Raw genomic sequence first — 24099 nt, forward strand, 5'->3', positions numbered from 1 at the left:
GTATTTTGACATCTCTTTGTCTATAAACAGTTACTTTTGTTATTGTCAGACATAAACTGCTGTTCATAAAGTTTATTCAGGAAGAAAATCAGTTCTGTAATCACGTGGTTTACGTTGGTTTCGCTAGGCGGGACAAAGGAGAGCTCGACATTGACTACAACCAATAGGCTTACTCACACTGGGATCCGGCCAATCAAGTGTTCGTAACATGGGCGGGAGTATCTCTTCTGCTGACTGATGCAATTTCCAGCCGCGCTCAGAGGGCGGGGCCACGGGGATAGGCTGACAATCCAATAGCATTGGAGAGTGTGGTCGTTAGGGGCGGGATACAGTTTGAGTGGTAGCTCTGGTAGCCAATGACGGTGTGTAGTGACCGGAACAGCTGCGGCGAAGTAGCGGGCGGTGACTGAGCTCGGAGAAGCAGGAAACTGACGGAGACCCTGGCGCTCGGCTCTGCAGCTTAGCGGCGTCCCTCGGTCCTGGACCAGGGGACGGACATCTGTGAGGAGCTCGCAGGAAAGCCCCGGTAAGTTGTGCCGAGCTACCTAAACATAAGGCTTTCATGTCATCTTCGGAGGCGGGGCTTTTAGGAGGGCGGAGTCTGACATTAAACGCTGTGTTGGGGTGGAATCCCTTGTGACAGGTGTGGGATCTGGTAACACACATTTGGGAAGGCGGGGCTTGTTTACCTGTGTGGCTCTTTGGGGGCAGGCCTGAAATGGAAGGCAGCTGTTTGTCGCCCCTCGTGGGTGGGGCATGGGCTAGATGGCAACTGGTGTGTCACTCCTCAGGGGCGGTGTCTGTACGTCAGCTGATTAATAGTACAGCTCCTTCACTGGACCATTGGCTTCATCATGTTGGATCCTCTTTGACATTGCATCATGTTCTTCTTTGTGAGTGGTCCCTGGGTTCTGGTGCCACCTATTGGTATGTCATGGCTGGAGTCACCATGGTTGGTTGATTTTCGGAGCTCCACGTTCTTCTCCTGACAACCTGCAGCATTGGATGAGAGGAGAAATCGGGTCGCTGCATTTTATTGGGGTACATGCATGAGAGCTGTGATGTGATTGGTTGCTGTCGTTCCTACTCGGCGGCTCAGAACCTAAATAATGACAGGTCTTTATATTGCAAATTGAGATTCTGATTTGGCTATTTTTCTAAGTCATTGTAAGACTCGTTAAAGAGTTGATTGTGACTTGTGGGATCACTACTTGCAACACGTGGCGCTATAGAGTTCCTCTCTAAAGAGGCAATTTGCATATAGGTCTTTATCAAAACCTTTTACCTTCTGGGGGTGGTTGGGGGAGGAGCCTATGGGGGATTCAGTGGTGGAGGTGAATGTTGGGTTATTCGAGGCACTGGGAAAATTGAGGGGTATTCGGGCTGGCAGAGAATTTAGGGGTATCCTGGGGGAAGGTGGGGGTGTCAGGGGGAGACAAAGCGACAGGGGAAGGTGAATGTGAGATTATTTGAGGAAGGGGAAAGGTATTTAGTGGGGTATAAAGGGCGGCAGGGGGAGGCGCCGTCTGTGGCATTATTCAGAGAATGTTGGGGGGAAGCCTATGGGGGTAGAAGATATTGGGGCGGTGGAGAATGCAGAGGGTGTTTGGCGGAATGTAGGGTTTTTGGGCCTGCGGAGGGGAGTATTTGGGCGGGGAGAAGAATGTGGGGGTATTCGGGACAGTGGGGGAGGAGAATGTTGGGTTATTCAGGGCGGTGGCGGGAAAGTGGGAGTATTCAGGGCGGTAGGGGGGAGGAGAAAGTGGTGATTTTCGGTTGGGGGAGGAGAATGGTGGTATTGGTGAGGAGAATGTGGGGGTATTCAGGGCGGTTGGGGAGGAGAATGTGGGGGTATTCAGGGCGGTTGGGGAGGAGAATGTGGGGGTATTCCGAGCGGTTGGAGGAGGAGAATGTGGGGGTATTCCGAGCGGTTGGGGGAGGAGAATGTGGGGGTATTCCGGGCGGTTGGGGGAGGAGAATGTGGGGGTATTCCGGGCGGTTGGGGGAGGAGAATGTGGGGGTGTGGTGAAATCTGGATATATCTATATGTGTGTAGTGATATGTCTAGGGTTATATGTGTAACTAGCAGTAGTTGAACATCTGTCCTGAAACTGCAGGCCTCACAAAGGTCACAGCATACATATCTTGAGAAGGCAGACTACTGTCTCCACTCTTGCCTGGGGGTCATGCTGGGAATTAAGAAAAAAGGGAAACATTTGACACCTCCTAGCTCTTTGAAAAGAGATGTCAATTACAGCCTGACACTATCTATTTGTGAGAACTTTTACACAGGGAATCTCAGAGCAAATAATATATTCATTGGGGGAGCGGCCGCTGTCCAATCAAAAAACAAGCAATTATGATATTAACCTGAGGGGCTAGTCTAGAAATCTGAGCTCCAGAGTAAAGCTATAAATTAGGCCTGTATACATAGAATCGTGTTCACATGTGAGGGCAGCCTGATGTGTTCCACCAACTCCATATTCAACCGCCCTCAGGGAGCGGAAAGCAGGCTGCAAAGTTAGATGTTTCTGTAAGTTTTCTCCTGTTTATTTTATACTGTTTTGCATACCTGTATGTCTTTTTATTATCATATTTTTATACCTTTTTCTTTACTGTAAGCACTGAATTTTTTTGTATTAAAGCATAAAACTTTAACAGTGAACCTTGAATGTTCTAAAAGAATCCATAGCCTTAAACTGTATGATCCGTATGAGTGGTAGACAGTATTAGTAATTTCCGGGACTCATCGCCCGTGTATTCGGTGAGTGGTGGCAGCGTGTATGAGTTGGTGTGTGATTTATGCTCCCATTACAGCATAGGACAGAGGTTGAATGCTGGACTGAGAGAGGGGAGATAGATTTACCCTTGCAGGCACAACCCCAAGTCACGTGCTGTGAGCGAGTACGTGACAAATTAGTGACACCACGGAGTGGGATTCGTGACAGGGTATTCAGGGCGGTTAAGGGAGGAGAATGTGGGGGTATTCAGAATGGTGGTGGGAGAATGTGGGGGTATTCAGGGCAGTGAGAGGGACTGGAGATATTTGGGGTGGTGGGTAGAGGACAAATTAGTGGCACCACAGAGTGGGATCCGTGACAATTGGTGGCAGAGTGGTTGGATAGAATTATTTCTATTAGAGCATTAGTGCATGGTTTAAGTAATTATTCCCTGTACTAAAGAATTGGTATCCTTGCGAGGAGTGCACCACTTCTACAAGGTTCAACTCGGTGCTTACTTAGACATACTTGCAAACAGTTTCCCCTCCCCGTTTTTCTTTTCTATCTTTTATTTGGCAAAGGCTGTTCATCGATATGGCAGCCCAGTGCAAGAAGGAGAGCAAAGAGGCTCTGACCGACCTCTGTGAGCAGAGAGTAATAGAGATGGCCGACAGATCCAGGGAGCTGTTGATACGCGCCTTGGTCGAGCAGGACATCGAGCAAAGTGCTTGAACATCCGGGCAAGGAGAGAGTTCATCTCAGACCGAGGAATGCCAGCTCTTGCACCAGAGATGCCTGATGGAAGTGTCAGCAATGCCAATGCTGAGGAGCCTATGGACTGTACTTTACAAATGGACTTATAATGGCTGGGAACAAGTGATCCCAATCTGCGCATGCAGCTTATTCTACATTACCGACAGGCTGAGAGAGAGGCTGCAGAACCCCGGGAGGACAGAGCTTTCCAGCTTCAGATGGCTCAAATAGAGAGGGGTATCAGTCCTCAGATAGCCCCCTCCCAGGACATAAATCCGAGGAGACCACTTCTGGAAAACTTCCATGTGATGGAGAAGGATACGGACTTGGATACTTTTCTTCGGGGGTTTGAAAAAAACCTGCAGGCAATACCATCTACCCCGTGAGCAGTGGGCGCAGTATCTAACCACAGGGTTGAGAGGCAAAGCCCTGGAAGTTTTTGCTGGCCTCCCACCAGAACTAGATGGGAACTATGAGGCCATAAGAGGCCCTGATCAGGAAATACAACCTAACATCAGAAGTATATCAGAGAAAGTTCCGGAACCTACAACGTGGATCAACTGACAGCTATGTGGATGTTGTGAGCCCCTTGAGGACCACCTTCCACCAATGGATCAGGGGACTATGTGTGAACAGTTTTGAGGACTTAACGGATCTTATGGTCAAGGATCAATTTCTTTACATGTGCCCCACGGATGTACGGCAATTTGTGTGTGATCGGGAGCCACCAACTTAGGATCAATCTGCAAAGATTGCGGACTGCTATGTGGCTAACAGGATGCCTGAGGTGCGGAAGCCATCGGGATTCAGCTGGAAGGGAGGTAAGCCAAACGGGGACCCTTCTCCCTCTGCCGGTTGATCACCAGTGCTGTCCAAGTCCACCTCCTATGGGATCCCGGGGAATAGACATTCTCTAGGTGTTGCATGCCGGTGCTTCTCCTGCAACAAAGTGGTACATGTTATCGCTGTCAGCCCTGATAGGGTGAAATGACCAACCACAACCACCAAGCCGTCTGTGTCCCCACCATCTGTCCTCTTCATGGCCGGCTCTGACGCGAGGGATAATGAGAACTGTCAATCTCTCACTGTTGGCAATAAAGTCACCATTGGTCTCAGGGACACTGGGGCAGAGGTGACCCTGGTGCGTCCAGCCATGATAACCCCTGCCGATATCATACCAGGAAAGACTATGTCTATAACCGGGATTGGAGGGGTCAGCCCTGCCGTGCCCATGGCCCGTGTGTACCTGGACTGGGGAGCAGGGAAAGGATTGAGAGAAGTGGGAGTATCAGGCTATTCCCACCAATGTGTTGCTAGGCACGGACCTGGGGAGGATGGTGTCCCACTATGTTCCTCCCTTGCAAGTAAATGCTACAGAGAAGGTGGAAGCAAGTGACCCAACTGAGATCCCATGCGAGGAGGGAAAATGTCCCATTGCACAGGACTGTACATATGTGGCAGCCGTGACCCGGAGTCAGGCTGTGGCTCAGACTCAGGCCCAGAGATTAGAGGTATAGTCTCAGCCAGAACTGCTAAGACAGGAGGCCCATACTGTGGCCCCGGAGCCTCCTCACATGGCAGAACCAACAAGGTCCCTGATAACAGACACTGAAGACTCGGCTTCAGACCAGGGCCTGGCAGTCACACTAGGCCAGGGCGTGCAGACTGACAGTCAGAGCTTCCAGGAGGCCCTGTGGACAGATGTCAGTCTGGAGGAGCTCAGATGTCTTGCAGACCGACCCCCTGCTGCTTCTGGCGAAGAGAGAGTATACTGGGACCAGGGCAGACTGTATAAAGAGACACTCCCAACAGATACTACAGAACATTGGAACTTTGAAAAGCAGCTGGTCGTTCCTTATCCATTTAGGGAACAATTATTGAGAATTGCTCATGAAATTCCTCTTCCCGGACACCTTGGAATACAAAAGACTAACGCTCGCCTGGCACATAATTTCTATTGGCCCAAGATGGGGACAGGTATTGCCAATTCCTGTGTAGTTTGTCAGAGGGTTGGATAGTCCGGGAATGTACAGAGAGCTCCATTGATACCACTGCCTGTGATCGATGAGCCTTTCCAGCGAGTGGCTGTGGATATCATAGGGCCACTTGCAATCCCTAGCAGCTCTGGCAAAAAGTACATCCTCACAGTGGTGGACTATGCTACACGATACTCGGAAGCTGTGGCACTGTCCTCCATCCGAGCAGACAAACTGGCGGATGCTTTACTGAATGTGTTCTCTCGTGTGGGTTTCCCCAGCGAAATGTTAACCGATCAGGGGACCCAGTTCATGTCCGATCTGATGGAAAGCCTCTGCGAGAAAATACAAGTGCAGCATTTTGTGGCCAGCGCCTATCATCCTCAAACCAACGGACTCTGCGAGTGTTTTAACGGAACATTAAAGCAAATGCTCAAAATGCTGGTGGAGACTGAAGGGAGAGACTGAGAGCGGTATCTTCCCCATCTGTTGTTTGCCTGCAGAGAGGTACCCCAGGCGTCTACAGGATTCTCCCCCTTTGGTTTATGGGAGGAGGGTCAGGGGGCCACTTGATTTGATTAAGGACTGTTGGGAGGACGACGCAAAAACTATGGGCGTCTCAGTGGTTGAATATGTACTGCGGCTCAGAGAGAGAATGCAAAAACTGAGCAACCTGGCCCATGAGAACGTGACGCAGGCCCAAATCAACCAGAAGGTCTGGTACAACCTTAATGCCAGACTGAGGGCCTACGGGGAGGGGCAGAAGGTTTGGGTGTTGGTCCTTATGTTACAGAATAAATTACAGGCCGCATGGGAGGGACCATACACTGTACACAAGCGGCTAAATGATGTTAATTATGTGGTGACACTAGATGAGCATGCAAAGGGTCAGAAAGTATTTCATGTAAATATGTTGAAGGCTCATCATGACAGGGAGACCTGTGTCTTACCTGTCTGTAGCCTGCCTGAAGAGGGGGAGGCTGATCTGTTACTAGATGTGCGGGCTGGGACTCGGTACATGGAGTCCCTGGAGTCAGCAGAGTTTAACCCTGAGCTATCCCACAGTCAGCGGTCTGAGCTGATGGGGGCGCTCAGTGAGTTCACCAAAGTCTTCACAGGGGAGCCTGGGAGGACACACTTAGCAGCTCACCATGTGGACACTGGTACTAATCCCCCAGTACGGGAGTCTGCATACCGGGTGTCAGCAGAGGTGAAGACACACATGAGGGAACAGGTAGAGGAGATGCTGAACCTCAGGGTGATACAAAAATCCCAGAGTGCCTGGGCCTCGCCTGTGGTTCTTGTCCCAAAAAAGGACCAAACTACCCTGTTCTGTGTAGACTACAGGAAATTATATGTACTGACTACATGTGAGGTCTACCCCATGCAAAGGATAGATGAGCTGTTAGAGCAGCTAGCTAAGGCATTGTACCTCACCATCATGGACCTAAGTAGGGGATACTGGCAGATACACCTGGCCAGAGAAGCTCAGGAGAGGTCTGCCTTTATATCGCCATTTGGGCTGTTTGAGTTTCTGGTGATGCCATTTGGTATGAAGAATGCCCCTGCCACCTTCCAGAGGTTGGTCAATCACATATTGGAAGGATGTGATGATTTTGCCATTGCTTATCTTGATGATATAGCCATTTTTAGTAATTCCTGGGAAGAACACCTCGTACATCTTTCTCAGGTGTTGCAAAGGCATAAAACTGCAGGTCTTACTGTTAAGCCAGGGAAGTGTCAGGAAGCCATGCAGGAAGTACAATACCTAGGACACCGGGTGGGGGGAGGACTGCTAAAACCTGAGCCAGGGAAGGTAGAAGCCATTACGGCCTGGTCCACCCCACGAACCAAGAAACAGGTACTGTCCTTTCTGGGTACGGCTGGCTACTATAGGAGGTTTGTACCAAACTACAGTGCTGTGGCGAAACTGTTAACTGATCTAACCAGGAAGAAACTTCCCAAAATTGTCTCCTGGAGTCCTCAGTGTGAGGAATCATTTTCTGCCTCAAAGTCTGCATTGGTTAATTCACCCGCCCTGCAGGCCCCAGATTTCACTCGCAGATTTGTAGTGCAGACGGACGCCAGCACCTGTGGGCTAGGTGCGGTTCTCAGCCAGGGGAACCAACAAGGTGAGGGGCACCCAATTCTTTACCTACCTAAGCAGGAAACTCCTGCCCAGAGAAGTGGCTTATGCCACCATTGAAAGGGAATGTTTGGCAATTGTGTGGGCTCTGCAGAAGCTGCGACCATACCTCCTATGGACGCAACTTCACCATGATCACAGATCTTAACCCATTGAGTTGGCTCAACAGAGAAGTTGGGGACAACGGGAAATAGCTTAGATGGAGTCTGATATTACAGCAATGTGATTTCACAATCATCTACTATATAATTGTCTAAGGGTACTTCCGCCTGTCCTTCTGTCTGTAACGGTTATTCGTTCGCTGATTGGTCTCGGCAGCTGCCTGTCATGGCTGCCTCGACCAATCAGCGACGCGCACAGTCCGGAAGAAAATGGCCGCTCCTTACTCCCCGCACTCGCTGCCCGGCACCTGCATACACCCCTCCGGTCGGCGCTCAGACAGGGTTAATGCCGGCGGTAACAGACCGCGTTATGCCGCGGGTAACGCACTCCGTTACCGCCGCTATTAACCCTGTGTGTCCCCAAATTTTGTACTATTGACGCTGCCTATGCTGCATCAATAGTACAAAATGTAATGTTAAAAATAATAAAAAAAAAAAAAACCTGCTATACTCACCCTCTGTAGTCCGCTCGCGCAGCCCGCCATCTTCCGTAGCAGGTTGCGGTGGCAAAGATGGTATGGCAGAAGGACCTGCCATGACGTCACGGTCATGTGACCGCGACGTCATCACACCCTGCGCCCGGAAGCTGCCGCCTGCACCCCAGACAGGAAACAGAGCTACAACGCGCCTGCGGAAAGGTGAGTATATGTTTTTTTTATTTTTTTAACCTGTCATACGTGGCTGGGCAATATACTACGGCGCTGGGCAATATACTACATGGCTCTGTGCTGTATACTACGTCACTGGGCAATATACTACGTCACTGGGCAATATACTACATCGCTGGGAAATATACTACGTGGCTCTGTGCTGTATACTACGTCACTGGGCAATATACTACGTGGCTGGGCAATATACTACGTGGACATTCATATTCTAGAATACCCGATGCGTTAGAATCGGGCAACCATCTAGTTAAGCATAAGAAGGGAGTCAATCATGGCAATGCTGATGGCCTATCTCGCCAAGGTGGGACAAAACCAGATACGTGCTTGGGAGCTGACCTGTTAGTCAACCCCCATGCCCGTTCTTAAGGAGGGAGGTGTGGTGAAATATGTATTTATCTAAATGTGTGTAGTGACATATGTCTAGGGTTATATGTGTAACTAGCAGTAGTTGAACATTTGTCCTGAAACTGCAGGCCTCACAAAGGTCACATCATACATATCTTGAAAAGGCAGACTACTGTCTCCACTCTCGCTAGGGGGTCATGCTGGGAATCAAGAAAAAAGGGAAACATTTGATACATCCTAGTTCTTTGAAGAGAGATGTCAATTACAGCCTTACACTATCTATTTGTGAGAACCTTTACACAGGGAATCTCAGAGCAAGTAATATATTCATTGGGGGAGCGGCCGCTGTCCAGTCAAAAAACAAGCAATTATGATATTAACCTGAGGGGCTGGTCTAGAAATCTGAGCTCCAGAGTAAAGTTGTAAATTAGGCCTGTATACATAGAATCGTGTTCACATGTGAGGGCAGCCTGGGAAGCTGATGTGTTCCACCAACTCCATATTCACCCCCCTCAGGGAGCAGAAAGCAAGACTACAATTTTAGTCGTCTCTGTAAGTTTTCTCCTGTTTATTTTATACTGTTTTGCATACCTGTATGTCTTTTTATTATCATATTTTTATACCTTTTTCTTTACTGTAAGCACTGAATCTTTTTTGTATTAACCCCTTCCCGACCTTTGACACAGCGTATGGGTCATTAAAACCTGTGCCAATCCGACTTGTGACGCGCTCCTGCAGACCGGGTGAAAGGGTTAACTGTAATCTCACCCGACCTGCAGGGACAGGGGGAGTGGTACCTGAGCCCAAGGGGGGTGGCTTCGCCCCAACCCCCCCCCCCCCCCCCCGTGGCTACGATTGCTCTGATTGGCTGTTGAAAGTGACGTTTCACTGTCAATCGTAGCGATAGTAATATTTCACCAAGGAAAATTGGTGAAACATTACAATCCAGCCGTGCCCGATGCTGCAATAGCATCAGCCATGGCTGGAGATCGCGATCCGCCACCGATCTCCTCCCCGCCATCCTCCATCCTGTCACCTGCTGTCCTCCGCTCCCCCCGCAGTCCGATCTCTTCTCCCCCCCCCCCCCCCCCCCCATACTTACGGACCTCCGGTGTCCCTCCCGGTGTCCGTCCGTCTGCTCCATGGGCGCCGCCATCTTCCAAAATGGCGGGCGCATGCGCAGTGCGCCTGCCGAATCGGCTGGCAGATTCGTTCCAGGTACATTTTGATCAAAATAAAAAAAAATAATAAATAACCCCCCCTTTATCATCCCCATAGGTAGGGACAATAATAAAATAAAGAAAAAATATTTACTTTTATTTTTCCACTAGGGTTAGGGTTAGAGTTAGGGTTAGAATTAGGCTATGTGCACACTGTGCGGATTTGGCTGCGGATCCACAGCAGATTGGCCGCTGTGGATTCGTAACCGTTTTCCATCACGTTTACAGTACCATGTAAACCTATGGAAAACCAAATCCGCTGTGCCCATGGTGCGGAAAATACCACGCGGAAATGCTGCGTTGTATTTTCTGCACTCAATTATTTGTGCGGATTCCACAGCGTTTTACACTGTTCATCAATAGGAATCCGCAGGTGAAATCTGCACAAAAAACACTGGAAATCCGTGGTAAATCCGCAGGTAAAACGCAGTGCGCTTTACCTGCGGATTTTTCAAAAACTGTGCGGAAAAATCCTCACAGGAATCCGCAACGTGGGCATCATAGCCTTAGGATTAGGGTTGTAATTAGGGTTAGGGTTGGAAATAGGGTTAAGAATAGGGTTCGGGGTGTGTTGGGGTTAGGGTTAGGCTTGTTGTTAGGGTTATGGTTAGGGGTGTGTTGGGGCTAGTGTTGGAGTTAGAATTGAGGGGTTTCCACTGTTTAGGCACATCAGGGGTCTCCAAACGCGACATGGCGCCACCATTGATTTTCAGCCAATCTTGCGTTCAAAAAGTCAAATGGTTCTCCCTCCCTTCCGAGCCCCAACTTGCGCCCAAACAGTGGTATACCCAAACATATGGGTTATCGCCGTACTCAGGAAAAATTGCACAACAATTTCTCCTGTTACCCTTGGGAAAATAAAAAAATAAGGGGCTAAAAACTTATTTTTGTGGGAAAAAAAAAGTTTTTTTATTTTCACGGCTCTGCATTATAAATTTATGTGAAGCACTCGGGGGGATCAAAGTGCTCCACACATCTAGATAAGTTCCTTGGGGAGTCTAGTTTCCAAAATGGGGTCACCTGTGGGGGGTGTCTACTGTTTAGGCACATCAGGGGCTCTGCAAATGCAACGTGACGCCCGCAGACCATTCCATCAAAGTCTGCATTTCAAAACGTCACTACTTCCCTTCTGAGCCCTGACGTGTGCCCAAACAGTGGTTCCCCCCACATATGGGGTATCAGCGTACTCTGGACAACAACTTTTGGGGTCCAATTTCTCCTGTTACCCTTGTGAAAATAAAAAATTGCTTGCTAAAACATTTTTGAGGAAAGAAAAAAGAATTTTTATTTTCATGGCTCTGCATTATAAACTTCTGTGAAGCACTTGGGGGTTCAAAGTGCTCACCACACATCTAGATAAGTTCCATGGGAGGTCTAGTTTCAAAAATGGGGTCACTTGTGGGGGAGTTCCAATGTTTAGGCACACAGGGGCTCTCCAAACGTGACATGGTGTCCGCTAACGATTGGAGCTAATTTTTCATACAAAAAGTAAAATGGCACTCCTTCCCTTCCGAGCCCTGCCGTGTGCCCAAACAGTGGTTTACCCCCACATGTGAGGTATCAGTGTACTCAGGAGACATTGCCCAATAAATTTTAGGATCCCATTTATCGTGTTGCCCATGTGGAAATGAACAAATTGAGGCTAAAATACATTTTTTGTGAAAAAAAAAAGTACTTTTTCATTTTTACGGATCAATTTGTGAAGCACATGGGAGTTCAAAGTGCTCACTATGCATCTAGATAAGCTCCTTGGGGGGGTTTAGTTTCCAAAATGGGGTCACTTGTGGGAGAGCTCCAATGTTTAAGCACACAGGGGCTCTCCAAACACGACATGGTGTCCGCTAAAGATTGTAGCCAATTTTTCATTGAAAAATTCAAATGGCGCTCCTTCCCTTCCGAGCCCTGTCATGCGCCCAAACAATGGTTCCCCCCCACATATGGGGTATCGGCGTACTCAGGACAAATTGTACAATAACTTTTGGGGTCCAGTTTCTCCTTTTACCCTTGGGAAAATAAAAAAATTGTTGCTAAAAGATCATTTTTGTTACTAAAAAGTCCAATGTTCATTTTTTCCTTCCATGTTGCTTCTGCTGCTGTGAAGCACCTGAAGGGTTAATAAACTTCTTGAATGTGGTTTTGAGCACCTTGAGGGGTGCATTTTTTAGAATGGTGTCACTTTTGGGTATTTTCAGCCATATAGACCCCTCAAACTGACTTATTAGATATTTGTAGTGGGAGAGGAGAATGTGGTGGTATTTGGGGCGGTGGGGGAGGGTAATGCGGTGGTATTCGGACCGGTGGGGGGAGGAGAATGAGTGGGTATTCGGGGTATAGGGGGAGGAGAATGTGGGGGTATTCAGGGTAGTGGAGGGTAGAATGTGGAGATATTCAATGGGGGGAGGAGAATGTGGGGTATTCAGGGAGGTTGGGAGCTGAGAATGTGGAGGTATTCAGGGTGGTTGGGGAAAGAGAATGTGGGGGTATTCAGGGCGGTGGAGGGAAGAGAAGGTGGTATTCAGGGAGGTGGGGGAGGATAATGTGGGGGTATTACGTGCGGTGGGGGGAGGAAAATGTGATGGTATTCGGGGCAGTGGGAGGAGGGGAATGTGGTATTCGGGGCGGTGGGGGGGAAAGAATGTGGCAACATTTGGTGGCAGTGGGGGAGGAGAATGTGGTGGTATTTGGGGCAGTGGGAGGAGGAGAATGGTTTTTGGGGCGGTGGGGGGAGGAGAATGTGGTGGTATTCGGGGTGCTGGTATTGTGAGGGAGGAGAATGTGGGGATATTCAGGGTGGTAGGGGGGAAAATTGGAGTATTCAGGGTGGGGGGGGAGAGGAGAATGTGGGGGTATTCGAGGCGGTGGGTGGGAGAATGTGGTTATATTCGGTGGGGGGAAGAGAATGTGGGGTTATTCAGAGGGCGGTTGAGGGAGGAGAATGGTGTTGTTGATGGTGGTGGGGGGAGGAGAATGTTGTGATATTCTGGGTGGTGGGTGCAGGAGAATGTGGTATTCGGGGCGGTGGGGGTGGAGAATGTGGGGGTATTCAGGGTGGTGGGGGAGGAGAATGGTGATATTTGGTGTGGAGAGGAGAATGTGGTATTCAGGGCCGTGGGGGAGGAGAATATGGTGGTATTCAGGGCAGTGGGGGAGGAGAATATGGTGGTATTCGGTGAGGTGGGGGAGGAGAATGTGGTGATATTCTGGCTGGGGAGGAGAGTGTGGAGGTATTCAGGTGGGGGAGGAGAATGTGGGATTTGGTGAGGTGGGAGGAGAATGGTGGTATTTTCAGGTGGTGGGGAGAGGAGAATGTGGTGGTATTCGGTGGAGAGAGCAGAATGTAGGGGTATTCGGGATGGTGGGGTGTGACAATGTGGTTGTATTCAGCGGTGGAGGAGAATGTGGGGACATTTGGGAGGAGAAGAATGTGGAGGCGGTAGGTGAAGGAGAATGTGGGCTATTCGGTTGGGGGAGGAGAATGTGGTGATTTCCTGCTGGGGGGAAAATGTGGTGGTATTCGTGTTGGGGAGGAGAATGTGGTGGTATACGGGTTTGAGAGGAGAATGTGGTATACGGGTGGGGTAGGAGAATGGTGGTTTTCGGGTGGAGGATGAGAATGTGGTGGTATTCGGGGGATGTGGTGTTTGGGGGAGGAGAAGAATGTGGGGGTATTTGGGGGGAGGAGAATGGTGGTTTTCGGGGGACGAGAATGTGGGGGTATTCGGGGGGACGTGGGGGTATTTTGGGGGGATGAGGGTATTTTGTGAGGTGGGGGAGGAGAATGTGGTGGTGTTCGGATGGTGGGGGGAGGAGAATGTGGTGGTATTTGGGGCGGTGGGGGAGGAGAATGTGGTATTCAGGTCCGTGGGGAGGGGAGAAAGTGGTGATATTCGGGGCAGCCGGTGGAGGAGAATGTGGTGGTGTTCAGGTGGTGGAGAGAGGAGAATGTGGTGATATTCGATGGGGGGAGGAGGATGTGGGGATGTTCAGGGTGGTGGGGGAGGAGAATGTGGTGGTATTCAGGGTGGTGGGGGAGAGGAATGTTGGGATATTGGGATATTTGGGGCGGTGGGGGAGTAAAATGTGGTGTTATTTGGTAGGGGGAGGAGAATGTGGTGGTATTCAGGTTGGTGGGGGGAGGAGAATGGTGATATTCGGGGGGATATGTGGTGGTATTTGGGAGGGAGAATTTGGTGGTACTCGTGGCTGTGTGGGAGGAGAATGTAGTGGTATTTGGGGCGATGGGGGAGGAGAGTTTGGTGGTATTCAAGGAGAAGGAGAATGTGGGCCTGTATGGGTGGAGGAGAATGTGTGGACATTTGGGTGGTGGAGAATGTGGGGGAGGAGAATCTAGTGATATTCTGGTGGGGGAGGAGTATGTGGTGGTATTCGGGGCAGCAGGTGGAGAAGAATGTGGGTATTCGGGGCGGTGCAGAAAGTAGAATGGTGGTATTCAGGGGAGGATAATGTGGGTGTGTACGGGTGGAGGAGAATGTGGAGTATTCGGTTGGGAGAGGAGAACGTGGTGATTTCCTGGTGGGGGAGGAGAATGTGGTGGTATTCGTGTTGGGGAGGAGAATGTGGTGATATTGGTGTTGGGGAGGAGAATGTGGTGGTATACGGGTGGGGTAGGAGAATGTGGGGGTATTCGGGAGGGATGTGAGGGTGTTCGGGAGGAGGAGAATGTGGAGGTATTTGGGAGGAGAATGTGGAGGTATTTGAGGGGGGAAGATAATGGGAGTATTTGGGGAGGAAAAGAATGAATGGGGGTAATTGGGGGGGATTAGAATGGGGGGTATTTGAGAGGAGGAGAATGTGGGGGTATTCAGGAGGGATGTGAGGGTGTTCGGGAGGAGAATAATTTGGGGGGGAGAAGAATCTAGGGCTGTTTGGGGGGAGAGGATGTGGGGGTATTTTGGAGGGGGAAATGTGGGAGTATTCGGGAGGAGGATGTGGGGGTATTCGGGGGGAGTTGAATGTGGGGGTATTCAGGGCAGGGTTGGGAAGGAGAAAGTTAATGCTTTCCTTTCTTGGGGAGGGGTGTTTCGGCGGTGGGGACCCCTGTGGCTGTGGAATGGGCAGGTCATTGCTGAGGAAGGTGTGTGCTGAGCTATGCCTCTCTGTTATCAGTTACATGTGTTGGGGGAAGGGATATATTGTAGTCTCCATTGTATGTATACAGGAGCTAAGGAGTTAAGTGTGCTGCTTGCTCCACTCCCAGAATCCAGTGCAGGAAGCAAATGTTTTGCTGTGGTGGGGCCCACCCTGACCCTGTGATGTCACCGTCACATGGTGTAGCCTGGGTTCCCATGAAACTGAGCAGCTCCTGGTGCAGCAGGTCAGCGACTGCGGCCTGTGTCTGGAGCAGCGAGTACAGGAGAGTGTGGAGGAGAGCGTACTGCAGAGGGCTCCAACAGGTGTGTACTGGGAACGAACTGGTCCTTGCTGAGGAGAAGTCAGTGCATACACTGGGGTCACAGTTATCACAGGATTAGACACTACGGTGTGTTAGGCCGGCGCCACACTTGCAAGTGCAGTGCGAGAGACTCGTGCGAGTTTTCCGTCCCCGTGCGGCAGATGCTCCCTTTCCGTCCCCGTGCGGCGGACGCTCCCTTTCCGTCCCCGTGCGGCGGACGCTCCCTTTCCGTCCCCGTGCGGCGGACGCTCCCTTTCCGTCCCCGTGCGGCGGACGCTCCCTTTCCGTCCCCGTGCGGCGGACGCTCCCTTTCCGTCCCCGTGCGGCGGACGCTCCCTTTCCGTCCCCGTGCGGCGGACGCTCCCTTTCCGTCCCCGTGCGGCGGACGCTCCCTTTCCGTCCCCGTGCGGCGGACGCTCCCTTTCCGTCCCCGTGCGGCGGACGCTCCCTTTCCGTCCCCGTGCGGCGGACGCTCCCTTTCCGTCCCCGTGCGGCGGACGCTCCCTTTCCGTCCCCGTGCGGCGGACGCTCCCTTTCCGTCCCCGTGCGGCGGACGCTCCCTTTCCGTCCCCGTGCGGCGGACGCTCCCTTTCCGTCCCCGTGCGGCGGACGCTCCCTCCTCCCCCCGTCCCTGTGGGGCGGACGCTCCCTCCTCCCCCCGTCCCTGTGGGGCGGACGCTCCTTCTTCAACCCATCCCTGTGCGGCGGACGCTCCTTTCTCCCCACGTCCCTGTGCGGCGGACGCTTCTTCCTCAACCCCCCCCCCCCATCCCTGTGCGGCGGACGCTCCTTCCTTCCCACGTCCCTGTGCGGTGGACGCTCTTAACCCCCCACACGAACCCCCTCCCCGAGCAGCGGATGCTCTTTGCCTCTCCCCTTTCCCTGTCCCCCTGCTCTCTCTGATCAGACTTGGACTGACATTTGGGCTTCTGTATGTTGTCCTGCTTTTTGTTACTGTGGCCCATCTTGTTTTGGTGGTCTCTCAGCCTGCTGCTGTGCCCCCTTTCAGGCCATGTGATATAGGTCTGGCCTCCTTACAAGTGCAGGACAATGGCTGTCTGTCCTTCCAGCCCACAGAGACAGGAGATCCTGTTGCAGATATTGGTGGTGGGGAGGGTACCATGTGGCATAGTGTGGAGGAGAGGCTGAGGAGTCCTGCACATGGCTGCTCACTAGACAGGGCTGGGATTAACTCCGCCGCTGCTGGAGTGTATGAATGGCAGGGCTAGCACTGCTCCTTTATAATCACTTGTGTATTGTGTTCAATCTTCTGTCCGGTCACATTGGGGTTAACATCAGGCTCTGTCCTCCCCTAGGCCCTCTGTGAAATTTACCATGGGCGACATGAAGACCCCTGACTTTGATGATCTCTTAGCTGCATTTGATATTCCAGACATGGACGCAAATGAAGCGATTCACTCAGGACCAGAGGACTCGGAGGGACAAGGAAAGCCATCATCAGGGGAAGCGGTGAGCACCGAACATGGGCTGCCACCAGCCGACATCACCGCTGTCAGCGTCATTGTGAAGAACACAGTCTGTCCTGAGCAGCCAGACTTACTGGACCTTCATGGAAAGGATCCCCCGAGTCTAGGCACCCGACTCATTCAGAATGGATTCAACCCACCCGAGGTGTCCCGGACACTGGCAGCTGCCTCTCCAGCCTCTAATGGAGGAGAGAACTGGACATCCAGATCCAAAGCCGGGAAATCCTTAGAGCTGTTCACGGATTTCTCGCCGGTGGACAACCCCATCGACAACAGAGTGGCTGAACTGATTGACAAGCCGCGGGAGGTGAAACTAAAGGAGAGGCTGATGTTTGAACCCCCAGAGTCCGACCTCTGCCCTCCGACAGCTGACCCTTCAGCAGATCAAGGCCGTAGAGTCATCCCTCCACCCTTCACTATCAGTAAAGTCGCTGGAGGCATCGGATCCCTGGGAATTTGTCTAGGAACGCATTCCTTCAAGAAAGAACCAGATGATGAGGGTCCGGGGAGTCTTCCAGCCTCAGGGGAGTCTGTCCCTCCTGTTCATTACACTGAACCCCCAGTACCTGCGTGGACCAGCCCTGAGCACAAGAATGACGTTGCATTCATCAAAAGCACCTCACATGATGCCGATGGTCCAGTGTCCAATCCCCCAGCAAACCCTGAATCCCATCCGGAGTTCACTGATCCCCCAAAGGACCCGAAAACCAGCAGTGACCCCGATCCTCCTGGATTAAAAGAGGAACCAAACTGGAGCCCACGGAGCTTAGCCAGTGACCTCGAGGAGGAAGATGGCATCAGCTCCCCATCATCAAACTCTTCACGACCCCTCAAAGTCCGGATCAAAACCATAAAGACCCAATCTGGGAGTATCACCAGGACTGTCACTCGCGTGTCCTCTGACTCCGACACCATCACTTCTGCCCAGATGTCAGAGGGATCTCCGCAGCCTCCAGAGGCCAGTCAAGATAAGACCCCTAACTACAAGGAAGACGCCAGTATTTCCGCACCGAAAGATAAGAGCGGGCTTCCATCAAGTCCATCAAAAGCGGAAGCTGCTTCGGTGGTGAAGGTGCCACTTGGCAACGCCTTAAAGCTGCAGGGCTCCATTCTGCCTGTGTCCACAATTCAGAATGCCAGCAGTGTCATGCTCATGGCGGCAAGCGTGGCTCAGCAGAAGGCGGTGGTCATGCCCTCCAAGGCCAATAAGGTCATGGCCAAGAACATCATCCACCTGGTGCAGCAGCCGTTGTCCAGCACAGCCCCTCTCACCACTGTGAATGTGACCACCCAGGTGGCTACCAGCTCTAATATCAGCACGACCAGTAGCCCACAGCGCAGCGCTACCATAGTCATGGTGCAGTCCCAGAAACCTACGCCAGCTGTAGCAGGCACAGTCATCTCCCGCACACAGTCTAGTCTGGTGGAAAACTTCAATAAAATCCTCAACAGCAAAAATTTACTTCCCACCTACAAACCGAACCTCACCCCCCCTGCAGAGTCCAGCCTGAGCTTGCCCCTGTCCGGTTTCCGCTGCTTGGAGTGTGGAGACTCTTTCGCCCTGGAGAAGAGCCTGGCCAGACACTACGACCGCCGCAGCATGAGGATCGAGGTGACCTGCAACCACTGCACCAAGCGCCTGGTCTTCTTCAATAAGTGCAGCCTCCTCCTGCACGCCCGCAAGCACAAGGATAACGGCCTGGTCATGCAGTGCTCCCACCTGGTCATGAGGCCTATTGCCCTGGAGCAGATGATCGGACAGCCGGATGTCACACCACTTGTGTCAGTGGCTGTGCTAACTCCAGGAAATGCCTCAATGCCTGGCCCAGCTCAGGACACTGCCGCTACTGCCAGCCCAACCAGTGATTCTGCCATCCTGCCAGAGCAGTCCACTTACTCCACCTTCCGCTGCTTAGAGTGTAAGGAGCAGTGTAAGAACAAGGCAGGCCTGGCCATCCACTTTCAACAGATTTCCCCCTCCACAGCCAGCGGCAGCACGGTAAGTGGACGAGGGGTTGACCAAGGGAGAGTGCGGGGTCCCTGAGGTGACCTAGGGAGTGTGCGAGGGGGGGGGTTCGAAGAGTGACCTAGGGAGGGTGCGGGGGGGTCCGAGGGGTGACCAAGGGAGGGTGCGAGGAGGGGGTCTGAGGGGTGACCTAGCGAAGGGTGCGAAGGGGGGTCCGTGGGGTGACCTAGGGACGATGCGAGGGGGGGTACTGAGGGGTGACCTAGGGATGTTGCAAGGGAGGGCCGACAGGTGACCTAGGGATGGTGCGAGGGGGTTGTCTGAGGGATGACCTAGAAATGGTGCGAGGGGTGACCTAGGGAAGGGAGGGTGAGTCTGAGTGCAGAGCTAGGGGCTAGTGAGGGAGGGTGGTCTGAGGTGTGGGCTAGGGAAGGGAGGGTGAGTCTGAGCGGAGATCTAGGGGCTAGTGAGAGAGGGTGAGTCCGAGGGGTGACCTAGGGGCTAGGGAAGGGAGGATGCGAGGTGGGGTGACCTATGGGCTAGGGAAGGGAGGGGGGTTCAGAGGTCCGCCTACTCCACCTTTCGCTTCTTTGAGTATAAGAGCATTGTAAGAACAAGGCAGGCCTTGACCCTCCACTTCCATGAGATTTCCGCCATCACAGCCAGTGACTGCACGGTGGCCAAGGGGTGACCTATGGAGAGTTTGGGGGCTCCGAGGGGTGACCAAGGGAGGGTGCGAGGAAAGAGGGGGGGCCCCGAGGGGTGACCTCTAGTGAGGGTGGTGGAGGGGACCAAAGGGTAAACTAGGAAGGGTGCGAGGAGTGACTAATGAGGGTCCGAGGGCTGATCCGGGTCCGAAGGGTGAGCTAGGGAGAGTGCGGGGGTTCTGATGAGTGATCCAAGGGCTAGGGAAGGGAGGCTGCGGGGGGGGGGGGTTGTCTGAGGGTTGATTCGGGGTGCCTCGAGTACTGGTCTGGATAGGGGAGTGGTCCGACAAGGCACAGTCTAGTGGGAGGTGGCAGGATGATAATGGAGTCAGTTGCTGTCATTACTTCTTCCAGGTTTGTTCTTTGTGCCCTATGATGATGCCAAATCGATGCAGCTATGAAGCCCACCAGCGCATGCACAAGCAAAGCCCCCCAAATGTGTGTCCTGAGTGTGGGGGCAACTTCCGCATTGAAAACTTTCAGACTCACCTGAAGGAGATCTGTCTCCACTTCTCACGGAGGATTGGCTACAGGTACTGTCTTAAAGGGTTGGTCAGATAGGATGGTGGGACCCATGTAGTGCCTGGTTAACACCGTGTGTCCTTGGCAGGTGCCAGAGCTGTTCCGTGGTGTTCGGAGGAGTAAACTCCATCAAGTCTCACATTCAGACGTCTCATTGTGAGGTTTTCCATAAGTGTCCAGTCTGCCCCATGGCCTTCAAGTCTGCACCCAGCGCTCATGCCCACATCTACACCCAGCACCCGGGATTTAACAACCAACAGGCCAAGTAGGTGGCAGGCAGTGTGTGGGCGCCGCTCATTTGGGAGAAGGGGCTGATCATGTCTCTTACTCCCCAGGATGATCTATAAGTGTGCCATGTGCGACACCGTCTTTACCCACAAGCCTTTGCTCTGCTCCCATTTGGATCATGCCCATTTTGATCAGCAGTTGGGAAACCAGAGGGTGAGCGTCTTCAAGTGCCCAGACTGCCCATTGCTATTTGCCCAGAAGCGCACAATGCTTGAGCATTTGAAGGTAAGAGCCCACAGTATGGGGGGCCGCCCTCACGGGTGTGTCGGGGGCCGGCATCTTATTATGTCTCCTGTGTTGTATAGACGACACATAACAGTGTGGTGAAGGAGGACCCCCCACAGTCTCAGGAGCTTGTGACCCCCAAACCAGAGCCCATGGAGATTCCTGTGAGTAAGCAATCCGATCCGGAGCCAGAGGTGGAGGAGTCTTCATCTTCAGATCTCCCTAGCTCCCCCGAAGTAAAGAAGAAGAGCAAGACTAAAGACGTGCAGAAGCCAGGGCCCCCCAGACAGAGGAGCAACTGCTGCACATGCGGGATTTGCCACTCATGGTTCCCTGAGCGGGACGAGTACGTGCTGCACATGAAGAAGGAACATGGGAAGGTCAGAAAGCCGAGGGAAAACAGTGGATGGGGGGATGCAGGGGTATGAAGGGAGTAGGGGGCTGCGCGCTGTGTAAACAGAGGAAGGAGAGGACAGGGGCTGCCAGCTGTATGGACAGAGGAAGGAGAGGACAAGTGGGCCTGCGGGCTACCTGTATGGGGGTAGAGTATGGGGGGGGGCTCCTGTGGGCTGTGAATGTGCAGGATGGCGGGGCTGGGGGCTGTGTGGAGGGAGCTGGTAGCGGAAGGGGGGTTGCGGGTCGTGTGGAGGGAGGTGGAAGAGGATGAGGGGGATGCGGGCCATGTGGAGGGAGGTGGGAGAGGACGGGGGGCTGGGGGCTGTGTGTAGGGAGGTGGAAGAGGAAGGGGGGCTGTGTGAAGGGAGGTGGGAGAAGACGGGTGCTGCGGGCTGTGTGGAGGGAGGTGGTAGAGGACAGGGGTGCTGCGGGCTGTGTGGAGGGAGGTGGGAAAGGATGAGGGGCTGCGGGCCATGTGGAGGGAGGTGGGAGATGACAGGGCAGGTTGTGTGGAGGGAAGTGGGATACGACGGGGTTGCTGGGTTCTGAGATTAGAGTCTGCGGACCCGAGGGTCTCTTACAGTCTTCTGCTCTTTTCCAGTCTGTGAAGAAGTTTCCATGCCGTCTTTGTGAACGCTCCTTCTGCTCTGCCCCCAGTCTGCGGCGTCACGTCCGAGTGAATCACGAGGGCATTAAGCGAGTTTACCCCTGCAGGTAGATGCCCGCTGTGTGTGGGGCACATGAACCCTTCCAGTATTCAGGTGTGATCTACCATGACACTGTGCCCCCTTTCTCAGGTACTGCACGGAGGGAAAGCGCACCTTCAGCAGCCGTCTGATTCTGGAGAAGCACATTCAAGTGCGTCACGGCATTAAAGTGACAGACCAGGCACGGAGCCAGGAGGTCCTGGTGCCTCGGAACAGCAGCAAATCCCAGGTAGTGAATGGTGCGGCTGGCCATTATTGGTAGTGTGATACATATTAGCTATGGCATGGTGGTACTCGTCCGTCTCCTGCCTGGCCACAGTCGGGTTCATACTTCATGGGGTGTGTAGAGTTACAGTGTCCTGGTAGGGGACGGACGAGTACTACCGTGGGGACGGCCAGTACTGGTCGTGGGATACATACTGGCTATGGCGGGGTGGTACTGGTCCGTCTCCTGAAGGGACACAGGTTCCTTCCTCATGGGGGTGTGGGGTTACAGTGTCCAGGTAGGGAATGGTGGGGACATACTTGTCCGTCTCCTGGAGTGACAGGCTCCTTCCTCATGGGGTGGTACTCGTCTGTCTCTTGCCTGGACACAGTATGATTCATTCTTCATGGGGTGTGTGGGTCTTACAGCCTCGGCCATTTACCCTCAGTGCTTGCCATTTGCACCTTGTAAACTGAGACTCTATGAATCCCCCACAGGTCTCATCAAAGAAGAGGAAACTCTCATCAGACGAGTCTGGGAGCGATGAAACCCTGAAAAATAAGCCCGCCCCTCAGAAACCGAAGCGCAGCTTTCAATGCCGAGCCTGTGGCTACAAGACTGGCAGCCTGGCTGACTTCCGGCAGCACATCCCCCAGCATTGTACCAGCGAGAGCTCTCACCAGTGCAGAGAGTGTGGGATGTGCTTCACCTCGCAGGGTTCCTTGAGCCGCCATCGCTTTATGATGCACAAAATGAAGGACGTGGCCGAAGAGGAGACAGAGCCCACCCACAAGGTGGAAGAGTCCTCTGAACGGAGATTGACCTGTCAGGTCTGTAATAAAAGCTTTGACAGTCAGCTCAACCTCAACACTCACTTCCGTACACATGGTATGGCCTTTATCAAACAGCGGCAGAGCAGCGGAATGGAAAACTGATGGGACGGGGACGTCAGACCATTGGTTACTAAAGCCACCAAGTGCCTTAATGTCCAACCACCTTCCCTGCCCAGCATGGAGCCCACATGTCCTACCTACAAGGCTCCCAGGTGCTTCCTTCTGACCTTGCTCCTTGTGGGCGGACCTTATAAATATGTAACCTATGTGAAATAGAAATCTATTTTTCTGCAATTAGTTCATGGGGATGTCTCCAGATTTGGGACATTTTTAGTTTCAGTAGCGGCGGCTCTTATTTATCTTTGCTGCTTCCACTATGTTCTCTGTGAGAGCGGCAGGAAGACATTGTACCCTTGCCCTTCCCTAGCAGGGCACAGCTGTCACCCCAGGAGGAGGTCAGTTACATCTCTGGTGTGGTCATCCTGCTCCTCATGACCCCGCTGGATGTCTCTTTTTGGGCTGTGCATACGTGGGGGGGGGGGGGGAATCTGCTCCTCAGATGTTGATGTGCTTTGCCGTTTTGCTTTTACTCCATGATCAATTTTTTATATAAAAAGCGAAGCCAATTACTTGTACATGAAATAAACCTGCTTCCCATGTGTCGAGGGCGAGAGTGTCAGCCACATGGGGGCACTGTGCAGGCTGCTGATGCCACAGAAAGTTATCATGATGATGAAATGAAAGGAGTTAGTATCACGACAAGTGGAGCGGAATGTGGAGTAGCAGTGGTATATGATACAACTAGAGAGTAGGCGATGTCTCCCCACAGGTGGAGCGGGATGTATAAGATGCTACCAGAGAGTAAGCTACATCTTCGAGCGGGATGTACAAGATACGACCAGAGTGTAAGCGACGCATCCCCACAGGTAGAACGGGATGTATAAGTTACGACCAGAGTGTAAGCGACTTATCCCCGCAGGTGGAGCGAGATGTATAGGATACGACCAGGATGTAAGAGACGTCTCCTCACAGGTGTAGCGAGATGTACAGGATACGCCCAGGGTGTAAGTGACATCTCACAGGTGGAGCGGGATGTACAGGATACAGCCAGAGTGTAAGTGACGTGTCTCCACAGGTGAAGCGGGATGTATAGGATACGACCAGAATGTAAGCAATGTCTCCCAGCAGGTGGATTGGCAGCGATATATGATACAACCAGAGTGCAACTTATGTCTCCCCTCAGGTGGAGCGCGATGTATAGGATATGACCAGGGTATAAGCGACGTCTCCCCGAGGGGGAGCGGGATGTATATGATACGACCAGACTAAGCGACGTTCTCACAGGCAGAGCTGGATGTACA

The 24099-nt window shown here is 52.5% G+C and overlaps 1 protein-coding gene across 1 annotated transcript; it reads left to right on the forward strand.

Moving 5' to 3' along the window:
• The first annotated feature begins 231 nt into the window (after positions 1-231).
• Positions 232-23466, forward strand: ZNF687 (zinc finger protein 687). Its single transcript, XM_077255701.1, has 9 exons — positions 232-526; positions 16719-18888; positions 19917-20095; positions 20173-20349; positions 20420-20597; positions 20678-20977; positions 21595-21707; positions 21791-21929; positions 22403-23466. The coding sequence occupies exons 2-9, from the start codon at positions 16738-16740 to the stop codon at positions 22838-22840; spliced, it is 3675 nt and encodes a 1224-aa protein (XP_077111816.1). The 5' UTR covers positions 232-526; positions 16719-16737; the 3' UTR covers positions 22841-23466.
• Positions 23467-24099: the final 633 nt, after the last annotated feature.

This window comes from Ranitomeya variabilis, chromosome 1 (assembly GCF_051348905.1).
Source record: "Ranitomeya variabilis isolate aRanVar5 chromosome 1, aRanVar5.hap1, whole genome shotgun sequence".
NCBI lineage: Eukaryota > Metazoa > Chordata > Amphibia > Anura > Dendrobatidae > Ranitomeya > Ranitomeya variabilis.

Coding starts and splice junctions, on each gene's coding strand:
- ZNF687 (XM_077255701.1), top strand. CDS start 16,738: ATGGGCGACATGAAGACCCCTGACTTTGATGATCTCTTAGCTGCATTT. Junction 18,889..19,916: donor CCACAGCCAGCGGCAGCACG/GTAAGTGGACGA, acceptor TACTTCTTCCAG/GTTTGTTCTTTGTGCCCTAT. Junction 20,598..20,677: donor CAATGCTTGAGCATTTGAAG/GTAAGAGCCCAC, acceptor TGTGTTGTATAG/ACGACACATAACAGTGTGGT.